Source organism: Alternaria burnsii (genome assembly GCF_013036055.1).
Source record: "Alternaria burnsii strain CBS107.38 chromosome Unknown 705, whole genome shotgun sequence".
Lineage (NCBI taxonomy): Eukaryota > Fungi > Ascomycota > Dothideomycetes > Pleosporales > Pleosporaceae > Alternaria > Alternaria burnsii.
This window is the reverse complement of record NW_024066107.1, coordinates 2,580,024-2,601,403: the sequence shown is the minus strand read 5'-3', so window position 1 is coordinate 2,601,403 and position 21,380 is coordinate 2,580,024. Positions and strand designations below refer to the sequence as shown.

Below are 21,380 nucleotides of genomic sequence, written 5' to 3'. Positions count from 1 at the left end.
GGCAGGTTTGCTACTATGCACCTTGGACATGGATATTGTTGTGTAGCCTGTGATAAAGCATGTCTTACCGGAATGTTGCATGTGTAGCCGTGTTTCTAGTCAATCATGATGCACGCGAGCGGCATCCTAGCATGGGGCCGTTGTTGACGTCTGTGTTCCACATCGTGGGCAGAATTCAAGATAAGTGCCGCGTACATTTGGGTGGTTGCTTCTTTCCATAAACATCTGATTTGGGGCAGCAAGGCGAGAGGGAGCTGCATTTAGCTAAGGCGAAGCGAGAGAAAATGATTCTGTGGCACGGTGATGGACTTGACTCTTGATTTGTGATCTGGCGATGGCGGGTGAAAAGTAGCATCGGAAAGTGGAGCACGTCAAAGGCCACGAGGCATGACTTCATCTGAAATGCAATCTGGCCATGCCTAAGTGGGCGATCTCAGCATGCTCACCCGTAGGCGCTGACCTGGGTTTCAATATGTTCCGCTCGCTACCGGGCCGATGTGTGTTCAGCAAGCTTTGGGTGTGGAAGGCAGGGGATGATTTTTGGCAAAAGAGCAGCCCCCTTGTTACGACGTTGATTACCAGAGAGTCTGAGCGTTGTCGTGTCAGGGCAGTTTTCTATGATTGTCGCACGCGTGAGACAGGGGGGCTAGTGCCAATAAGACTTGCACATTCCCACATGCTGGCTGCCAGAGGCTTTCAAAGGGTCCCTGACACGGCGAACGGAGCACGTCGTTATCTGAGAGCGGTGTGAAGGCATGCCACACGAATCCAGCGTTCCGGCACGGATCTGCTTATAACGCCGTTAGTGCAAGAGCCCGCGTTTCTGTCCCGGCGCCGCGGCGGGCATGAAGGAGTCGCCTTGTTTGAATCACGGGCGTTGCTAGGCTTGGGCACACCTGGAGTCCTGGACAATCAATTCAGCGCTAGAACCCCGCACCCCTGTCCGCCCAACACAGTGGTCCGTCGTGTTAAATACCATAATAGTCGCCCTCCCAGTACCGTTTATTCATAAACGCCAGCTGGGCAAGACCGACTTGATCATCATCATCCTGCAGCGACTTTCCTGACTCATCGTCCGATTGCATCGTTCGTCCGCTCTGTTGCCTGCTATAGTAAGCCAACCTTACCAAGCCACCGACACCGAAGACGCAGCGTCATTCCACCAAGTTCCGAAGCTTGGGCTTGTCTAACACCGTCCTTTTCGCCGTTCCTGCCTCCCGTATCGCACTTGTCCGCTCTAAATTCCGCCGCATTTATCGTTCCCCGCCTACGACACACTAAGGAAGGAGGTAAGGGGTGATCGACCACGCGCGTCCCAATCAGCTCCTACGCCTTGGCACACGGCATCCTACACTGTCAATCTCCACTTCACGGCCCTCCTGCACTTAAAACATCTGACCCGCCGCTTGTTTGCGAGTAACAGCAACCGCAGCCGCATCTTGCACCTACGCCGATACTCTACCATTACCACCGCCTTTCCAATATTGGCCACTAGCGTCTACCCCAGATTGCCACCCGTCTTGATCTTGTGACCGCATCCCGAGCATCATCTCCAGGACCAACATCACGTCTTCCATCACGACGTCGCCATCAGCCAAAACGTCTTCAGATACCTGTGCCCACAAACGAATTTATCTCGACATTACTTGAACACGACGCTACAATGTGCGTCGCCGAACTCTGCGTCACGGTTCTTCCGTGCCAGCACCGCTGGTACCACCTCGTTCGCCCATGCAGCCCATCCAGCAACCTCTCCACATGCGGGAAGAAGCTGGGGATTTCAGGATGGGAGGTCAAGTGCGATCACTGCCCCTACTGCCATGGTCACGTCTCCGAGTTTGAGTACAAGCTCATAGGCGATGGACCGGCACCGCCAGTCGGCTCTCTCTCAGGACTTGCGCGTGCACACTCGACCTCTTTGAACGCAGCCCGTCGTGACATCCGTCTCGACAACATCACCCGAACCGACAGCGCTACCAGCGTAGGTAGCAAGAGCAGCTTGGTCACAGCAGCTTCTGAGAAGAACCGCGCAATGAACTCTCGACTTGACGCCTACTTCTTCCCCTCGGCTGAGCAGCCGTACCCTGCCGTACGAGAAGACGATGCCGAGAGCAGCAGCGCTACAAGCCCGAGCGACACATCGAGCAACGACCGCACAAGCATGCGACATCCATCAATCTCCATGCCGGCTGAGCCATACAAAGCCAACATGCTCTCGCGTGTCCGGCAGCGCACCAAGCGCATCTCCACCATCTTCAGATGATCAGACGGTAGATGCTTTACTCTCCTTGGCCACGTCAACTGCACAGCCCACCTCTCAGCTCTTGGTGGTTCGCATAGCGTCGTTGGAGTCTAGACTGTGGCTGAAATGAGGAGTCGCTTCCCCATCGGATCCACTTAGCCACGTTCCTCGGCCCGGACAGCATCACCACGCTATAATCACATGCACATGCACTCCGCCGACAGCAGGTCACTAGCCACACCAGTCTGGTTTTGAGTGAACACACTCTCAACTCTCTTCACGACTACCAACACCCCACTCTTTACTTCTTGTATCTGCTTTTTCTCGATATCGCCTAGCGCGCTTTGGCCAGCTCATCTCATCTCACTTCTACTTCGGATACCCACACTGCTCTTACTTTCTGTGCGCGAAAACATGCCCTAGCGACGGGTACATTTGCGCACTCATTTCGGCCGCGGCGTTCTCACGTAAAAAAGGACAGGGAGTACTTCAGGCGAACACGAAGAGGGCAAGGGCAACCTGCGTTTACTTCCGCTTCTGTTTGGATTTATTAGGATTTCTTGGCGTTGGGCTGCCACGCAGCGACAGCGCAAAACGTTTGTGCGTCACAAGCACAGGCGTTTCCTCTTTTTCCCCCTCGCTTGTTGCTATGACTTACGAATGACTCAAGGGGAACGTGTTCTAGAAGCTAGTTCGTTACAAAATTTACATGTTTGCAAACAATTACGTGTGCGCCGTGCATCCTGTCAAAGTATTCCAAGCACTCTACTGTCCATTGCGAAGAGACCACGCGCCACATTTGTGCATGATGTTACGAATCTGTGCCACACTTCCGTGCCACACTTCCGCTCATATGCAGGTGCTGGAAAAGAAACACTGCTCGGCGCATTAGTCTAGACCTTGTCTTTTGGTAAACACGCGTCACCGCTCTTCGAAGCTATGCTAATCGATATCCACCCGCGCATGCAGGCATGTACGCTAGGTACATCACGACACCCTTTGTTCGACGCCAAGCCTCACAAGTGTATACTAATACACCGCATATTCCGCTCCGCCCGGATACCCGTTTCCTCCCGAGCAAGCATTATGAAGAGAAAAAAGAGGTCTGATCTTGTGGCCAACCTTCTCCGCGTCGGTGAAGAATGCGTTTCTCGCCGAATACGACGCTGGACATTTTAGAAGCTTTAGTCAAACGTGCATGGATAATTTCCCAAAGCTTGTTGTGGGTTAAAATCTGGTTTGCGCCATGAACAATGTCTGCAGATCCCTACATGCCGGAGAAGTCCATAAACTCTACAGAATATGAGGGAGACCGATCTACCCAAGAGGAACATTAAGCATACCAAGCTTACGATCAACATGCTTGACTTTCTCATCCTGCAGAGCGATCCATGGTTTGCACTTTGAACTGCATCATCCTGCTTCGAAGATCTGTTTTCACATCGGCACTTTCTTCTGGAGTGTGCCGTTTCGATACTCTGGTACGCTTGGTAATCATGTGACTTCCTTCCCCTCTCGCCGAACACCCGAATCGCGTATGCCTAGATATGGAACTGGGCTGTGATAGTGAGCAGAGACGAAGCGAAGACGCTAATACTTGTCCTACAACAACTAAATTTCAACGGCAGCACAGACTACAAAACAAGTGGCAGATAAATGTCCACTTCACAAACACGAGCACAAACACGCAGGGTCAATATGATCGCCCATACGTCAACGTCACACATTAACAAGCCTTCCATATCAACATAAGCTTCGCACCAGTGTCTCGAAACAAGCAATCTCACAGATCAAGCAATTGACGCCGAGAGATCGACCTGACTGGAAAGTTCCATTGATGCACATCATTCTTGCCGAGTGTGTGGTTTGCAGCAAGGGATGGTATCAGTTGCGCCCTGATCGACAAAGAAACAAGGTTCGGCGACAACGGAGACATGACGATCATGTCACTCGGTGCAACGGAGAAGCACAGGTGATCAGACGCAGCGGTCGCGACACATCGCTATGAACATGGGGTGCTAATGCAATCTGGTGTGGTTTTCGATAGTGAGATGATCGGTATAGTGGTTGGTAGGTAGTTGCTACGGGTAGGTAAGCCTCCTGGTGGCAACGGCTACACTGAAATCTTAGTTTACATGAATTTTCCCCACAATCAACTCCTTAGTGCAATAACCGGAGCACCTTGACTAGGTCCGCAGTAACACCCATCGCAGTGACTTCGCCGCCAGCACCGGCTCCCTGGATGATGAGTGGGTTGTCGCCGTACCGCTTTGTGTAGAATGCGATGATGTTGTCACTTCCTTTGAGTGCTGCAATCGGATGGCTTGTGTCGAACTTCTCCAACCCGACCTTGACCTTGTTGTTTGGCACGTCCACACTTCCTACAAACCGGATGACTTTGCCTTCCTTCTCTGCCTCGGCCTTGAGCTTCTCCATCTGGTCGTCGTACTGTGGGAGCTTCTCAAGGAACTCGTCGCCAGATGAGCAGGACTCGAGCTCTTTGGGGATGAGAGATTGTACGGGGAAGGATGTCGGCGATTCGACCTTCAGGCCAGCGAGGCGAGCTAGGATGGTTAGTTTGCGAGCGACGTCTAGGCCGTTTAAATCATCGCGAGCATCTGGTTCTGTGTAACCCTTTTCTTTGGCTGATGTGACTTCAGCTGAGAACTTTCCACCTCCGCCACCGAGAGGCTGGAAGGAGTTGAAGAGGAAACTCATGGTTCCGCTGAAGACGCCCTCAATCTTTGTGACTTGGTCTCCAGTCTCAACCAAGTCCTTCAGTGTAGAGATGACAGGCAGTCCTGCGCCGACTGACGACTCGTGGAAGACGTAGCCACCAGCACCGTTCCCGTTGCTCGCAGCGTCAAATATCTGCGTCCATAGCTCATAGCTTCCAGAGAAAGCCTTCTTGTTTGGTGTTACAATGCTAATGCCCTTCTTTAAGAAATTGGGGTAGCTGTCGGCAACGTCCTGATTGCTGGTGTTGTCCACCAGTACCACCTTACCAGGCGCTTTCTGTAGGTATTCGCAGAGCTGAGGGAGAGGCAATGTAGGCTTGGACGTGTTCTGAAGCTCGGATTCCCAGTTGGAGAGGGACTTGTAGTCGGCGTGGTAGACAGCTTTCTTGGAAGTGCTGAGCCAGATGAGGGAGAGATAGTACGGTGACGAGGGTGATTGGGAGAGGCGTTTGGAGAGGGCTGACAGCTGGGAGAGGAAGGCTTTGCCTACACCACCGGCACCTGTAATTCTTAGCCGTACACATGTGAAATAGAGGTTTGTTGCGCGTACCGATAACGGCGATGAATACTTGACGAGGCAGAGGCATGGTTGGTTTGGCGTGGTCAATTGGATGTATCAGACTCGTACGCAGAAGGTGAAGTATTTCTAGACTCTTCAAGAACGAGAGGGAGGATAGTGGGACTGGAAAAGAGAAGGGAGCGTTGACTTCTGCGGAACCGCCAATTTACACGGCTTCGACGTGGGGTAAGTAAAACAATCGGTGGGGTAGCTCAGTGACGCAACAAGCTCAGAGCTCCGACGCCGACATCGCCTCGCCTCGCCGCGTCTCAGCCCTACGCGCTCCACCACGCGACGAGCATCAGCCCAATCGACTCCAACCTTCAGCCCCCACCATGTCCTCCAAAGACGCACATCTATACGGTGCCCGACCAAAGGGACGCACAAAGGCCAAGGAAATCTCCAGCTCCAGCAGCCTCGCTTTCTCATCCACCCTCTCCAACCTCATCAAGAACTCTTCTACCGAATCGAACAAGCCCACCGCAGGCCGCGCACGCCCGCAGAAGGAAGACATCTTCAAGACCCACAACAAGAACGTCAGAAAGCGCGCGTTGAAAGATTTGGAAGACACGGATTTCACACAGAAGCATCGCGGACGGACAACTGAGGAGAAAGGCGAGGATGAAGTCGCATGGAAGCGCACAAAGCGGCGCATGGAAGAGAAAGCGCGTCTGTACGACGCCCTGAAGCGCGGCGACGTAGAAGACATTGACGACAGATACGGCGTCGATTTCGATCGCAAATGGGCTGAGCAGCAAGAAAAGGGCGAGGCAGAACACACCACAACGTCAGAATCAGAAGACGACGAAGAAGAGGAACTCGTAGAATACACGGATGAGTTCGGTCGCACACGAAAGGGCACGCGTGCAGAAGCTGCCCGCGAAGAGCGTCGAAAGCGAACCCTTGCCGCCGACGAACCCGACCGTTTTACCGCGCGGCCTAGTATGCCGACTAATATAATCTTCGGCGACACCGTGCAGACGCAAGCCTTCAACCCTGATGAGACAATCGCCCAGCAAATGGCCGACCTAGCCGCCAAGCGCGACAAAGAACTCACGCCGCCACCTGAGGTACACTTTGACGGCAGAGCCGAGGTGAGGCAACGCGGAATGGGCTTCTTCAACTTCTCCAATGATGAAGAGGAACGAAAAGAGCAGATGAGTCGGATTGAGAAGGAAAGAGAAGATACGGAGCGCGTGAGGCGGGAACGCAAAGAGGCTGTCGAAAAGAGGAAGGCCATGGTCAAAGACAAGAAAAGGGCTATACAGGAGAAGAGAAGCAAAGGACAGGCAGAGAAATTTCTCGAGGAACTAGGTCAGGAGTTGTTCAAAGATGGAGAGGGCGGTGGCGAAGCAGAGCCCAAGGTCGCTGCTGAGGAAGAGGCTGCATGAGCCGATTTCTTGTTGTCTAAATTTCTATACGATGATACCCACTACTAAACAAAAGTCTTTGTCCGACTCGACTCCATCGATCTAGAATCGGCTTGTACGTCCTAGCTGCTCTTCAGTTTGTTGTCATCATGTATGGTCTCTTCACAGTAGTAGGGTGGAGCAAAAATATGACTCGCACACTGGCAAAAACATACAACAGCGGGGATTCGCTAGTGGTCACCCACCTAACTACTAATCCGCCGGTACACTGCTTGTATATGGCTGAGCGGACGGGAAGCCTAATTTTCAGTGTCCTATGGTCGTATGTGACCTATATTGTAGTTTGGATCAACATAACTGCCTAACAACAGCATTCTGGTTAGCCTGCCACATGCCTTCCAACGATCTTCACTCGTTCGTACAACACACACTTGAGCTGTGCATTTCGCGCTGCAAACAAGTGAATCGATTCCATCTGATAGAGCTCGTTGCTCTGCGTACCAACGCCATGCCTTGGGCGGACACAATGCCTAACAGCTTGGATCTATGACGGTAGCTTTATGCTGGATGTAGTGCCTAGTTCCAGAGGTAGTGTTTGAATTTGGCATTTGATCTTCTGACAACATCAAGGCCGCAAGCCTTCGTCCCAAGCCACAAAGGTCTGGTGTTGATGATCCTAGATTGGCTACTTGTCAGCAACGAATCCGTCTGAAGACGGCGATACGGAAGGTTTTGAGCTTACCGGCATACATTTCACCTTCTCCGGCGGCGAGGTTTCCCAATTGATTTTGGTATCGTCCCCTTCATTCGCAAAATGCTTAGATGGGTATCCTTTCAGAGCCTTAATCTTCTTTGCGGCCTCATCACTGTATTCCACGTTGACGCTCGGGACTACAGCTATCTTGCCGTAGCCATTGAACCACATGTCCTTGGCGAACAGTTTTGGTTCACCCTGAAAACATTCGTCCTCCTTGTGTGCTCGGAATTTGATCTTCCTCTCCATAATAGGCCTCGCAGTGAAGGCTGTCACACCGTTCCAGCATGAAAAGACCTGGAAAGGTTTTGAACTAGACCAGCGCGCATGAGCGTTTTGGTCATTCCAGAATAGGTCCCAGGCAAAGTCCCAACTACCATCTTCCGGGATTCTGAAGAATAAATCGCCTGTCATACCACGTGCAATCCAGACATCGTAGAATGTTGGATTGTCGCCAACGTACGTCCAGTCCATGGCACACGTTTGGTCCGCCCCTTGAAACTTGCGCTGATGTATTAGCTCCAGGAGATCTTCCATACATAGAGCCACATCGTTGGAGAATATCACCGTAGTGTCTTCGTCGTAATGTTCTGGATGTGCGATGAGATCTTTCAAGGCTAAGTTGCGGAGCTTTGCAAGACCTTCGATACGGTCTTTCCCTTTGGCCGTTGGGTTGATATCGCTGGACTGGAAGTAGTACCTAATCCCGAGAAGCTGCATGCTAGCGCGAAGCTGATCGAGTACCTCAAAAGTGCCATCATCGGATCTTCCTTCGACTATGGAAAGCGCACAGTTCTGTGGCCCAAGAAAGTACATTGTTTCTACGATAGAACCAATCAACCGTGGAAGAAGATGAACACATTGGTGTAGGTCAAGGGCAAAAAAGTATCTAGGACGTTGCGCGTGCTGAAGTGATCCAGATGAGCCTCCTAAGTAGGCATAGCGATCGAGGTTTGGTTGTGAACATTCAAGACGAGGAAATGTCGAATCTGACGGATTTAGGATCGCATGCAGGTATGGTGGCGTCTGTGCGATGAGAGTAGCATTGCCTTTGTCTGACGGGGTGACTGCTTGAGCTGCCTCAGGTACGGCGCTCGGTTTTACTTCTAGTCCTGAACTTAAGAAACGTTCTACACAACAGTAAATAGAGGCGACATACCTGTTGACGATGGATTGAGTATGCCAGTGACGATGGGTTTGATCTGCGATAGGTCGTTACCATAATGGAAGAACCCGAAGCCAGCTACAAACAAGAAGACAACACAGAGCAGTGCGATCGCCTGTAGAAGCGATCTCATGCTCTTTGGTGGTGACATTAGAAATGAACGATAACAGAGCAAAGTCAGAACGTAGCGCAGAAGGTCCTAGGTTGATGAAGTTTCTTGAAAGATGGCGTCTACGTGCTGCAAGTGCTAAGTAAACGAGCATGAACAAGCGCAATCGCGCCCATCCTGCAGCCTGCCCAGTGAATGATTGAGGCGGTTTCGCACCGTTCCGCGTGGAAATGAGTGGGCGCCTGAGAGAAGTTCCGCGGACGCGGCAACCAATCACGCAGGTTAAATTTGACCTAAGCGCGGAACCAACACCTACGAAGTAGGTACTTCACACGACAAGAGCGCTGGACGGCGTCACGCATTCTCAGTTTCAAGTCAGGGTTCAGCACGGGCAGCTGGCTATACCTCTTTGTGCGTCTAGGTGCCACTAGAACATCACATTGTCTTGTATTTATCGCCCCATGAAACTGTGGCTGCATACAAGCAGTATAGACCATGGCCAAAGTCAGGCTCTCAGTTACGGCGACTATGCGCTGTACTCAGGAGTTTCCATAAACTGCATGTATCCTCGTGTCACAGCTACCTAGTCATCCCGTCTTTTGCTTCTAGTCTATCAATCGTTCTACGCGTCGTCACTCGCTTTAACACTCGTTTGAATGATGTCCAGTCTCTACTCTTTAGGTTTAATCTTTTTCAGCTCTTTTGAGCTGGTCTCCTCAAGTCCTGCTACGGTTCGCAGCCGGTTCGCCCCAGTAGTGCCGCATGCTACACAGCTAGCAGCTCACGCTGATGAGCGGCTCTATAAACGGCAAGCCTTCGCACCTGTCACTACCTGTGGATATCTCGATGGCAAACCTGAGAATCCTCGAACAGCTGACCCTGGCTACGGATGCCGTGTCGACACCGCAAACGGTTTGTGGGGTTTTTGTCCAACCAGCGTTTTGTCGGCCAAAGACTGTGGTTTAGCTGGCTTATGCATCGACAACCATTCTTGCACGACGGGGTGTGGGAGACTATCTGATCGAGCCGATATCACTACTTTTACATGGTTAGTCGCTCCTTTGTTTTGCAAATATTAGAGAGTACTCCTCTAACTAGATAGCGACTCCGAACAATTTTGTTCTACAGCGCTCCTAATCAACGGCCCTGATCAATCATTTGAGTACATTGCCTGCGGAGACACTGCCGCCGTCGACAACCTTTTCGCGGTGCCGAATACAGTAGAGGCAACAACAACATCCGCTTCGAGTACTGAAAGCAGTGCCTCTTTGGCTACCTCAAACCAACCACCAACAACGTCAGACGCGCAAAGCTCAACCTCCCTTAATCCAAATGGCAGTATCCTCCCATCATCAACACCAGGCTCAACACCTGCACCCAACGAACAGAAGTCAACAAGTATTGGGCCTATAGTGGGTGGAGTCATTGGAGGGCTTACAGTGATATGCTTAACCATTCTCGGTGTCGTTCTCATTCGTCGGAAACGCGGTGCTACAGACAAGGTGACACAGCCACCAGGATACGCATATGATCACCCGAGTGGTTTTGTAGAATTGAGTACGGACAGCTCAACTCACATTCAGAAGGGACAGCACTGGGATAACAATCACGGCCCAGTTGAGATGTACGGGTATCATGTAAATGTGGAACCTGTCGAGCTTCCAGGGAAGGTACAACCTATACGTCCCCAATAGACACCGCATGAAATGCTCAGAAGAGGACGATAGAACAAGCCGCGGTGCGGTTACAACATCGGATATTGATACATGACTCCTGTTAAATAGAAGTGCACCATGAATGATGTGGCCTTTAAGATCTGCTCAAGAGATAATGGCCATCAAGGCTCTTCCAGACCTGAACCAGTCGGACACCAACGATGATTCTGATTCAGAAGTCACTCACATGCTTTTGCAAAGCTGACAGACAAGATCCTTCGTGATGAGTCTCGCTTTAAAAAAAAACGTCTTACAAGTTCTGAACCCGCACACCAGACACTGTGTAACTCCAATCTCGATAGAAAAGCATCTCAGATACGCTGTCGAGGCCTTGAGGGAATATTGAGGTGAAATCTATCAAGCTAGGATGGGCACAGAGAACCACCGGCTCGTGAAGGCCTGATCACAACTTTCTCCTTGGTGGGCGCCCTCAAGAACCACAAGCGCACTCATCACACGGACATAACGCTTACAGTCGACTGCCCAGTATGTAAGAAGATCTTCCCCGGCGAAGGCAATGTGCTGCAGCATCGTCAGAAGGCACATGTGCCAAGCTTCGCCCTGATGGCCGACCCGCTCTACGAATATGTAGATTGCCACTTCACCTTTCCGAGCAAGGTCAGAATGAACAACCATCTTCCTTTCCGTTACCTTTCTTCAGCCAGTATCTCACCAGCACAATTAGCAGTCCGTCTCGGTAGAAGGAGGAAGTGCTCGTCAAATCCGCGACCCTCGCCCACTAGACATACAAAATGTGAACTGGTGACAACAATAACGGCATCGACGACGGCACTGACTACGACAGCGACGACTACGAGAATAGATAGTTGTTCTCTCTAAACGCCAAAACGCAGCAATTACTCTATAAGATCGCTCGCATTCTTTCCGCTCTATCGTCATCGTCCTCAGCGATTGTGCTGCTCATAGAATTCATCTTAAGACCTCGTCAAATCAGCGCCACCTTTGCACGTACCAGCAATTCACAAGTTACCTACCACCAGGTCGACAACAAACGATGCCATGATTCATTATGGCTGAAAGTAGTGGAATATGAGCTCACAATAATGCTAAGATTGGGCTAGACATGAGGCAGAACTGCCTGTTCAGGCCTATGGATTCTCTGGAAGACCCTCTCATCGTTCTTGAACGCATCGACATCGCGTCCTTCCAATTTGAAGGATATGCGAGAGTACCACGCCACCAGACACCCAGAGGACGACTGCAATGCGGTAGCGTTTTCGTATACAGGAGGAAGAAGCTAGGCTCACGAGTCTACTAACTGCTAGGAAGAGGCTGCACTTAGATAGCAAGAAGGAAAGGTTGCGACGAGAACCGAGGCGTTCTTGTTCGATATCATTAACCACCATCAGACTGTGTTCTACAAGATCAGAGGTGACGATTACAGAAGCACTTACTCTAGGGGCCAGCTTGATGATGGTCGTATACGCAATGAATACAGAGGTGTTTCTGCTGTCTTAGTAGATTGTTGTGTACCTTTTTATTCTTTAAACTTGTTGCCTTTGTAGCTTCAGATCAAACAAGAAGTGAATCGCGTATTGAGCGTTGAAAACTTTATCACTAAATTCTGTAGCCTTAGAAAGATTAACCTTAAAGGTATACGGAACATTCTGTATAGCAGTTTAGACAGAAATCAATAGTGTATAGTTCTAAGGTCGATTTAGTAGGGAGAGAACTTCCCATTTGGTCGTAAGATGTTTGATGCCCCTCAAGGTCGTCTTCGCAGCCAGAAAGATGAAGGCATAGTACGATTGCAATGTCATGACCCTTGACGTAGTTACACCTAGGTAACGCGTACATTGCGGGTATCACATCGCACCTGCTTCTTCACGAACTACGGTGAAGTGAATTCTAGTGCACAAGATGGATATACGCATCACCCATTCACAAGTACTCTAGTATCTACAAAGCCACCTTCTGCCAGTCTCTAACTGGAGCAGCCCCGCTAAATGCGACAAGACCAAAGAAACGCCTATCAAATGCAAAGTTACTCCCACCCTTCGTCGCAATATGCCAAAACCTTTTTCGAAAACCGTCCAGAAAAAAGTTTTCCCAGGCTAGCACCTGGGTCTAAAAAAGTCACTTGAACATGGACCACGGCAAGCTCCGGGTCCTCCTGAAAGGGGGTAATCGTTGAAGAAGCGAAAGGACATATGGTAACAAATGGAATCTTCGTGACGTAAAATAATGCAATACATAAAAGAAAAAGCCTCTCCTAATGCCTGAAGAGACATGAGAGGTTGGGTTTGGTATCAAATTGTGGCCATGAGAGAAGGGTATCTGGTAATCTTGAGAAGTTGTAAGCTTAATGTGATGTAAGCTGCTCATCCTCTTATAGAGAATGGACGGTAGGTTGAGGTGGAGGCGTAGATAGGAGCGCGATTCCGATGGTAATAAGAGCAATCAGGAGTCATAAGATGCTGCATGCATTGCCCGAAGACCTGTCAATTTATTGTCAGCTAGTGCCGTGAAATCAAACACGTCGGATATATCTTTTGTGGTTAGACATGTAAGCTTCAGGCAACTTATGCATGTGACTTTCGTCATAATGATCAGCGCACAAGGGATAAAGTACCTCTAGTTGCAGCGACCATGCTGCACGACAAAGGAATGATCACCGTTATGCTCGTGTCGCGTAAGGGGCATGCATGCGCCTGGTTACTTGGGCCGGGATCCGATGTGGTGTAGATGCAGGATGTAAACAATAAAGAAGGTGAGTGCTTACCATCGTTGTCCGCGGATCCTTCCAATCCACGAGTACACAATCTTGAGGCGCTCGCGGACCCGTTCAGTCTGTAACAAAACGTATTTTTCCTCTTCTACGATTGGTACTACAGATGCAAACCAATATGGGAAGATTGAGGGGTCCTCGGGTGGCTCGCCATAGACTTGGATGATCCGTTCGCGAAGCCAGGGCGCACTGGCTTCTCTCATTTCTCGTACAAATGCTGTGCAGCTATCAAGTAGCTGTTGGGTGGATAATGTCTCGATTGCGACTTCCGTAGGGAGTTGGGTCTGAGGATGGTCGCGGAAGAATGCTTCCGCGTAATCCCTTGCCATAGTGGTCTCACGCTGCTCCAGAATAGCTTCCTCGGCGAGAGAAACATCTTCAACACGCTCAATGCGGCTGACGTTGTACCCGTCAAGTAAGCCATGAGCCCTCACTTTGAATCGTCCGATACCACGTGTTTCGATGAAGCTGCGCCCATCGCGCAGTAACTCGTAATTGACAATCTCAAGTAGTGTTCCATACTCCAGGAACGGAGTCGAGCCAAGATCGCCTTGAGGTGCGTGTGTGCGATTGTACATGACCATGCCGAACTGTCTGCTACCTTCGATGACGCGCCGCATCATCAATCGATAGCGAGGCTCAAAGACATGGAGAAATGTCGGCATAGAGGGCAGCGACAGTGTACAGATGAAGAGCGGAACGTTCAACACGTTATCTCCCGCCTGCTCCTCCGCCTTGAGAGCATCAGCACGAGCACTTACCAGATCGGGGCAAAGTCCATTCAACAAGGAGTTGAGTATGACGTTGCTAGATTGATTCTGTAGTGAGGCAGGAACATGCAGGCCTCTTCGACAGAAAGGACAAATGCTGCTGTGGTCCATAACGCGAGCGAGGCAACGACGGCAAAATGTATGACCACACGATGTCGTTGTTGGGTCCAGCATCAGGTTGTAACAGACAAGGCAGTCTAACTCCTTGTGGGTTACGTCGCGTAAGCGTTCCAGAAGCGTGATGTCAAGATGCTCGTAACCGTCCCCGCTTGCCGATAGTGACTGGTAGTGGACTTCGGAAGAATACCGAAGTTTGCCCATTTCAGCCATGGTAAACGTGGACACGAGGCGTCCTCCATGCAGTTCCACTTGATTTCCATGATAGCTAAGCTTTTCCTTCTCTTCCTCATCCATAGGGGAATCTTCATGCTGGGGTACCTCGACGAGGAGTGTCGGAGTATTTTCCGCAGATGGCCTGTGCTCAATTATCTCAGCCTTTATGAGGTCCATCAACTTGGTCAACGTCACGTCGACAGAGCACTCAGCAGAAGCGTGCTCGGCTCCGCAGCCCATAAGGGGACACGAAATGCCCATGAGGCGATCTGGTGTGTTTGGATATGATATGTTGGTACGAGGTTGTGGAGGAGGCAGACAGCCGCGACAGACGGTATGACCGCAAGGCAGGGTGACTGGGGCACTCAGAGGTTTCGAGCATCGTGGACACTGGACTAGACGGACCATCTGTCGGGCGTCACAGTGGGCGTCCAAGGCTACCGCCTCCGAAGCCTCTGCCGAGCGCTCATCGTTGCACATGAAGGCCTGTGCAGGAAACTGAGGCTCAAAGGAATGCTCAACGCTTTCGACGATGGAGCACCCTTTTGTCCGTTGACGATTCATGTAGATTCGCTATGTTGTACAATGGCTCCGGCAGCCATATACAGTCGCAGGCCCGTCGTTGGGGTCGGGTCGTGGGTTTGGTTGGTCGTGGGGTGGGTGCGCACTGCAGGTGTGCAGGTCAGGACAAGGAAGGAGGGCGGGAGTCGAGTCGGGCAGCGAGATTGCGTATTTCGAAGATAGTTAAACCTTCACAATAGGCAAGAATGTGCTAAAACGTCTTCACGGAACGCTCGATTCTTCCGGAAGCTGGGACGAGGGCGGATCAGCAACGCGCGTGCTGATGCAGGGACGGGTGACGACGGAGACTGCCGAAGAGGGATGATATTATCTTGGGCAGACAAAGTCGGGATATATACAAGCACGCGGGGTGGCAACACAAGAGCTCGCGGAATGGCGAGAGATAGTGGAGTCTAGCAGTAGAGCGCAGAGCGGACAAGGACCATGTTCAAGAGAGAACAACTTGATGTGGTCATCCATGCTGGACGGATAGTTAAAGATCGGCGATGTTGCTGTGCGCCCCGTATCAGTCATGGGAGGCTGCCCTCGATTGCTGTGTCAGCTCTGGGGTACTCGGATCGAGAGAAAAGCCCGTCATCGGCTCGCCAGGCTAAGCCAATCCTGTGCCAGCTTGATATAAAAAATTGGCACGGTCCACCCGCAGACGACCTCCAACAGTAAAAGACGACTCAAACCTTGCTTGTTCCCACACCAGATGCGCCTCGAACCGGTATCCCGAGGAATGGGATGACTGCCGCGGTCCATTGATTGCGCCGCGTTTCCGGGGAGCAAAGGTCAGAGTGGTGATGATCGATTTCTGCCAATTCCAACATTTCCCAAGTCGAGGAGCAAAACGTCTGCCAAGCCCATCTCTCTGTTCTTATCCGCATCGCAGCCGCGCGAGCCCCACGCACGAGCGTGTCGTGTCAACCTATCTGCTATGTGCTGCGAGACCTTGGTGTTCGGCGGTACACATGTACAAGAAGCGAGAGAATGAGGTCAAATCGTCATACATTGAGAATCAAAGCACTACGCAGCCAATCAGAGCCCGGACCCGCTTGAACCGCGTCTGACCCAGGGCTGCCAAACGTCAATCCCATGATTTCCCATGTGTACACACTTGCGCCGGAAACGACTAGCCGCTGCCGAGCGAAGACCCTGTACATCCCCCTAAGGGTCCGATTGTCGTGACGACTTGCATTCGCATCTTATCCACCGCCGTCCAGGGTGGGGCTTGTGTCTTGTGTCTCACTCATTCTGCAAGCCACAACGCCGCGCATTCGCGGCTCTGGAGGCCGCGGCTCCAAAAAGCTACTTTTCATGCTTTGAGAGAGTTTTTTTTTTCAATTCAATATCACTTGATGCTCCTGTCCCTGGCTGCCGTGCCAGTTTCGCCAAACGTGACCGAACGTAGCACTAGACTAGTGGACATGCTTTCTCGGCAAGCCCCCCAAAGCGTACCAGGGAACTCCATATGCAAAAGGAAACTCTCCATGCACGCTTTCGTTCGGCTCCACCAACATAGAACATGACTATCGTACATTGACATCCCTGTACATAACGCTCCTCAACGCCCATTTCCGAAACTTCGGATTCGTTTTCGCGAACACCAGTTCACGATGTCCTGAGTGCACTGGTTGTCGCGGCCTGGTCTACGTCCGAGCCAACCTCTGACTCGCTGTTCGATTCATCTTCCTGGTCATCTTCTTCCTCTAGCACAATCTGCTCGAGGACCCGTTTGTCAAACAGATCTAGCATGAACCGGCATGCTGGGAGGCGGAAGTGATGTGCTTCTAGTATCTGCATTACCTTGTGGAAGATTGCAGGCTTACTAAACCCAGGTGCCTTCCTAGCTTTGATTCTAAGCCGCATGCATTAGCTCGTGACTTTCAGCTTTCAATTAGGGGACTACTTACGCCTGTAGGTCATTTGCTGCCTTCTTGGCAAGCACCGTATTACCCAGGTCAGTAGCAAGCTTCAAGATCCGCGCGTTTACTGGATCTCTGTCGGTGACGGCAACCTTGATTTCGGCATTGGGATTCCAGCTCATGTCTTCTGCTTGGGCAACCCAGGGCGTCATCTATAATGTATTAGATCATTGACTGAGACGAAAAAGAAAAACTGGTACTGACCGCAAAGAGCTTATTGAAGTTTAACGGTAGGCAAAACCCTAGTGCCTCACCAGAGTCGTTGACGACGCCGTCCCAACCATATTCCAGCAGGATTTCCTGACCATGGAGGCTTCGTGAGATCAGGCCCAACACGTAGAAGGCTGTACCTCTGAGCGACATGACTTCTGACTGCTCGGCAATCTGCACGACCCACTTGACCACGTCCGAATTCTCAAGGAACGGCGCACCTAGTTCCATCGAGCCGACGTTTCCAACCGCCCACAAGCAGCCTTTGACTTTGAGTATGATTTCGGGATCGTCGTTCTCCGATGCGAAGTCTCGAATGGTCGCTGCGAACTCGTCAAAATGGCCTTTTTGCTTGAGTAGCTTGCATCCTTCCTTGGTCCTGGTTAGCTCTCGGTAGAAGTGTGGTGGCACAAGACCGTAATCGGTTGGTTCAGGCGCGTCGTCGTAAGTCAACTGAGTCGACGGTTTTTCGGGTATGTCCGCAAGTGCGCGAGCCATCGAGGCCTCGATCAAGGCCACGTAAGTATCGTTCCTTCCCAAGAACCAGTCGTCCATCTCCCTCGTGATGTAATCCAATCCGTCCAGATAGTGGTAGCCTACCGAAGTTGAGAGGAACCGGAGTAAGAGTGGAGCACCAATCTCTCCCAAATGATCTAAAGCCGGACGGCATTTCACCACAAACTCCAGCGACTCTTTCTGGTTGCAAGCCTCTTCTAATATCTTGATTGCGACCTCACAGACTTCCACTTCTGGATCGTAAAGCTGCGTTACAAGCAACCTGATGGCCCATTCAGCTACACTTGTAGAGCTGCTCGCCCCCATGGGCTTTGTTGCATATTTGCGCAACAACCTAGTTGCAAATATTCTAATCTCCTTAGAGCACGATGTCATCGCTTTAGAGATGATGAGGCGTAGATGACCGTCTAAGGTGTAGTCCATGTTACTCAGAAGAGTCCGGATCAAATCGTCGCGATCATTGAGCTCGACGATATGGTAGAACATGTTGATCACTCTCCATCTTTCCAAAATATGGATACCTCGGGCGTCTTTAGTTAGAGCACCCAATAGCGCAAAGTAGCCACCAGTAAGCGTCTCATTCATACGGTCCGTCTGGAAAATGGGTGATTCAGAGGTCAGACCGCTCATTCGATCGAAATGCGATAAGCACTCGGCAAGCTGACGGATGAATTTACTCTCGGCCAAGTATTTGACACCTTCGGGGTTTTGTAGAAGGCTCTGCATCAAGGCGCATCCGGCTCGTACGTATCGTTGGTTGGGTTTGGTGTTTTTGATCTCGGAGAAACGATACTTAAATGGTCGATAGAAACCTAGGACGCGATGTATGAACTTGGTTACTTTGATAGCTTCGTCTAGGCGTTTAGGATTGAGTAGTGGACCTTCGATGATATTCAAAATGAGATCCCACTTCCATTTTGTGAACGTGACCGTGTTCAATACTTGAGTTTCGACCATCAAATTGCGAAATTGAGCCTCATCCACCTGCATAGCGGCTTGCAACTTTGCCGCATGGTCACTTTGTCTGGTCGTCGAGGTACTGTCGGACATCGCAGTACCTTTAGGATTGCACAAAGACGTAGGTCCGGATCGATATAGAGTTCTGTTGATGCTATCCACTTGGTATATGGTACCAATCGCGACAAATCGGTCTTCGGAGTCGAACCGCGCTGCTGAATGAAGAAGCTGTGGGAGTACCTGAAGCTGTGCGCTCCACGATGGAGGCAGCAACTCGTTCGCCATCTTCAGAACTTCGCCAATCAGCAATGTCGTCTTACGCTTTAATGGCAATGTCAAAGAATCTTCTTCAGCTTGTAGTAGTGCTGGCATCAACCCAGCGTGCAGAAATGCTGCCAGAACTACAGAAACGTAATGGTCTAGTAGGCTCCATTTAGTAGTATCATCCTCAGCACTGTTGGAAGCTGAAGCATCTTTGATCTGCTGATTCTTCAGATTTGTAACGCGACCATACGTAGTTAATCGTCGTCCAGCAAGGAAAGACGAAGACCAAGAGGGAGGATTGATCCTGAGGAGGTCAAATAGTAGTTCCAAGATGATGTTCCGAACATGGGGAGTGGGGATTTGTAAGGACCAAAGCAGGGATCGGAGGGGAAGAAAGTCGTTCATGGATAGTGTGAGCAGTCCAGGCCAGCTGCGGAGCAACGATGCAATGACCTTGGCATTAACCTTCAACTTCTCTTCGTGCAAATGCCCATGAGTTGTGTTTGCATCGGTGAACATGGCAAAGGGTGCTTCCAGTTCGCGCCCAGATCGTAGAAAGCGACGTCTTCTAGGGGTGTCCAGCAGGTAGAGAAACGAAGTACCAACACTCTCAGCGGCATGATAGCTTCCTTCTCCCAGAGCATCAGCCAGAGCGCCCATGCCTCCGGCTGCCACGAGGAGAGATGGCTTTCGGACAAGGATCTCGGCTAGAGTCAGCGTTGCAATGTTCCTCAGTCGGTCTTCTGCATGCTCAGCCACTGCGACGATGATACGAACCACGGCGCGAGCGATTTCCTCAACACCTCCTTTGACATCAAGGAACGCACGGACAAACTTCAGTGCTTGCTCGCGCTCCACACTAGCTTTGGACTCTTTTACTAACGACAGGATAACAAGATGATCTGTGTGAAGAGCGCGTACAATTCGGAGAGACTTGCGATCAGTGAAGGAATAGCGCATGACTCGATACGCCGCTGCAACAACTTCACGGCTATCGCTCAGAAGCATGGTTTGCATTCGTAATCCGAATATCGACCAGGCCAGGTCGTACTTCAGCGTAGGATGTCGCTTGAATAGGAGGACCAGAGAGTTGGCTCTCTCTACATAGTATTCCGGCTGCATGCCCTGAATTTCCAGAGCCTGCAATATCTCAGCCAGAACAAAGGTTGGCGACTCGGTCTCTTCCTCTTCTCCTACTTCTTTCTGGACGATGTGCCGCGACGGCGAGCGCGAGAGGTTCCGACGGAACAGATATGAGAGTCTGCTTTGTGGGTCCGCTGGTGGTGATTTGACTTCTTTTGCTCTCTGCTTCTCCGCAGCCAAGCCCGACTGCAACTGGGCTAGTTTTCTGTTGGATATGTTAAGCTGCTCCTCAACCTGTAACCGCTGGTTCTTGCTGTCTTTTGCGTTCTTGGCGTTCAATGCCTCGAGCAGGTTCTCGGACCCAATCTTGATCTTGGTCTCCTTCTCGATCTGGTCCTGCAGCTCTGCCTGCCTCTGCTCAGTGGTTGTGCCGTCATTGTCGCCGACGGTGATTGCATGCATGTCGAATTCGGGGCGGATTCGACTGTCTTGCGACGTCGAGGGCCGCATCAGAGCGGTATTGAAGCTGCCAGGACCTGTGTTGGCAGTTGCATACGAGGCATACGAGGCCTGGCCGCCCCGCGAGCTGGCCATGCCGACCGACGACGCTGAGCGGCCATCTCTACTCGTCGTGGGCGCAAGGAGAGAGTTCTGGTCGGCGGCGTCGGCCTGTGTGTTTACGGAGCGAGCTGATGGCGTCATGAGCGCGCCTTAACCGTGTTCCCGCCAACCGCATCGCATTTCTGTCTTTCGGCGGTGCCCTCTTGCCTCATGAGCAACTCGCGGGCACAGGTGGAGTCGTCCTCGTTGCGGTGCCTGGCCAAAAGCGGAAGTGTGGTTAAGGTTCGGGGAATGAGCGGCTGTGGCAGGGGCTAGGGAGTGTGGAGCTGGTGTAATGACAGTGTGAGTGAATGTTGCATGGCGCGCTGCAATGCCCATCTCGAGTTGCGGGCAGCGGCTGCTGCACAAGGGACGTGCACATTTCCCTACCCTCCTACCCTGGTAGCAGAGCTCGCGTCTCTCCATCTGCACGTACCGGTACGGCTTTGCATCTCACCACATCATGGCCTGACACAGCGCCGAACTCCATGTACCGACAGTTCAGGATCCATAATCCCATCGTGCCTACTACAGATTCAGGCGGGGAGCTGTTCTGATGCTGTCACGTGCACGCCTTACGCCGCTGTCCAGGGCCTCTTCCCTCGATCGGAGCTCGCCGATGGCCATGTCAACGAATCGAAACGCGTTCTCGCCGCCTCTTTGCCGGCGGTCCATAGCTTGCTCGTGCCTCAATCGCAAACCGCTCCTATACAGTTCGGTGTCCTCCGCGTGCCGTCCATCAGATAAGGCGCCGTTT

At 51.4% G+C, this 21,380-nt stretch overlaps 6 protein-coding genes across 6 annotated transcripts; 2 read left to right on the top strand and 4 right to left on the bottom strand.

Annotated features, from left to right (window-relative positions):
- Positions 1 to 1,663: 1,663 nt before the first annotated feature.
- On the top strand, positions 1,664 to 2,263 carry GT037_000916 (uncharacterized protein; the record flags this gene model as incomplete). Its single annotated transcript, XM_038925963.1, has 1 exon — positions 1,664 to 2,263. The coding sequence occupies one exon, from the start codon at positions 1,664 to 1,666 to the stop codon at positions 2,261 to 2,263; it is 600 nt and encodes a 199-aa protein (XP_038791819.1).
- A 2,139-nt stretch (positions 2,264 to 4,402) lies between these two features.
- On the bottom strand, positions 4,403 to 5,567 carry GT037_000915 (bifunctional aspartokinase homoserine dehydrogenase 1; the record flags this gene model as incomplete). The annotated part of the gene is made up of 2 exons (XM_038925962.1): positions 4,403 to 5,481; positions 5,531 to 5,567. 2 exons carry the CDS (start codon positions 5,565 to 5,567, stop codon positions 4,403 to 4,405), a joined length of 1,116 nt encoding a protein of 371 aa, XP_038791818.1.
- A 307-nt stretch (positions 5,568 to 5,874) lies between these two features.
- On the top strand, positions 5,875 to 6,930 carry GT037_000914 (uncharacterized protein; the record flags this gene model as incomplete). The annotated part of the gene is made up of 1 exon (XM_038925961.1): positions 5,875 to 6,930. One exon carries the CDS (start codon positions 5,875 to 5,877, stop codon positions 6,928 to 6,930), a length of 1,056 nt encoding a protein of 351 aa, XP_038791817.1.
- Positions 6,931 to 7,594: 664 nt separating this feature from the next.
- GT037_000913 (glycosyltransferase family 69 protein) lies at positions 7,595 to 8,979 on the bottom strand (the record flags this gene model as incomplete). The annotated part of the gene is made up of 2 exons (XM_038925960.1): positions 7,595 to 8,769; positions 8,823 to 8,979. 2 exons carry the CDS (start codon positions 8,977 to 8,979, stop codon positions 7,595 to 7,597), a joined length of 1,332 nt encoding a protein of 443 aa, XP_038791816.1.
- Positions 8,980 to 13,391: 4,412 nt separating this feature from the next.
- Positions 13,392 to 14,765, bottom strand: GT037_000912 (cytosolic regulator pianissimo; the record flags this gene model as incomplete). Its single annotated transcript, XM_038925959.1, has 1 exon — positions 13,392 to 14,765. The coding sequence occupies one exon, from the start codon at positions 14,763 to 14,765 to the stop codon at positions 13,392 to 13,394; it is 1,374 nt and encodes a 457-aa protein (XP_038791815.1).
- A 1,914-nt stretch (positions 14,766 to 16,679) lies between these two features.
- Positions 16,680 to 20,725, bottom strand: GT037_000911 (cytosolic regulator pianissimo; the record flags this gene model as incomplete). Its single annotated transcript, XM_038925958.1, has 3 exons — positions 16,680 to 16,926; positions 16,982 to 17,145; positions 17,198 to 20,725. The coding sequence occupies 3 exons, from the start codon at positions 20,723 to 20,725 to the stop codon at positions 16,680 to 16,682; spliced, it is 3,939 nt and encodes a 1,312-aa protein (XP_038791814.1).
- Positions 20,726 to 21,380: the final 655 nt, after the last annotated feature.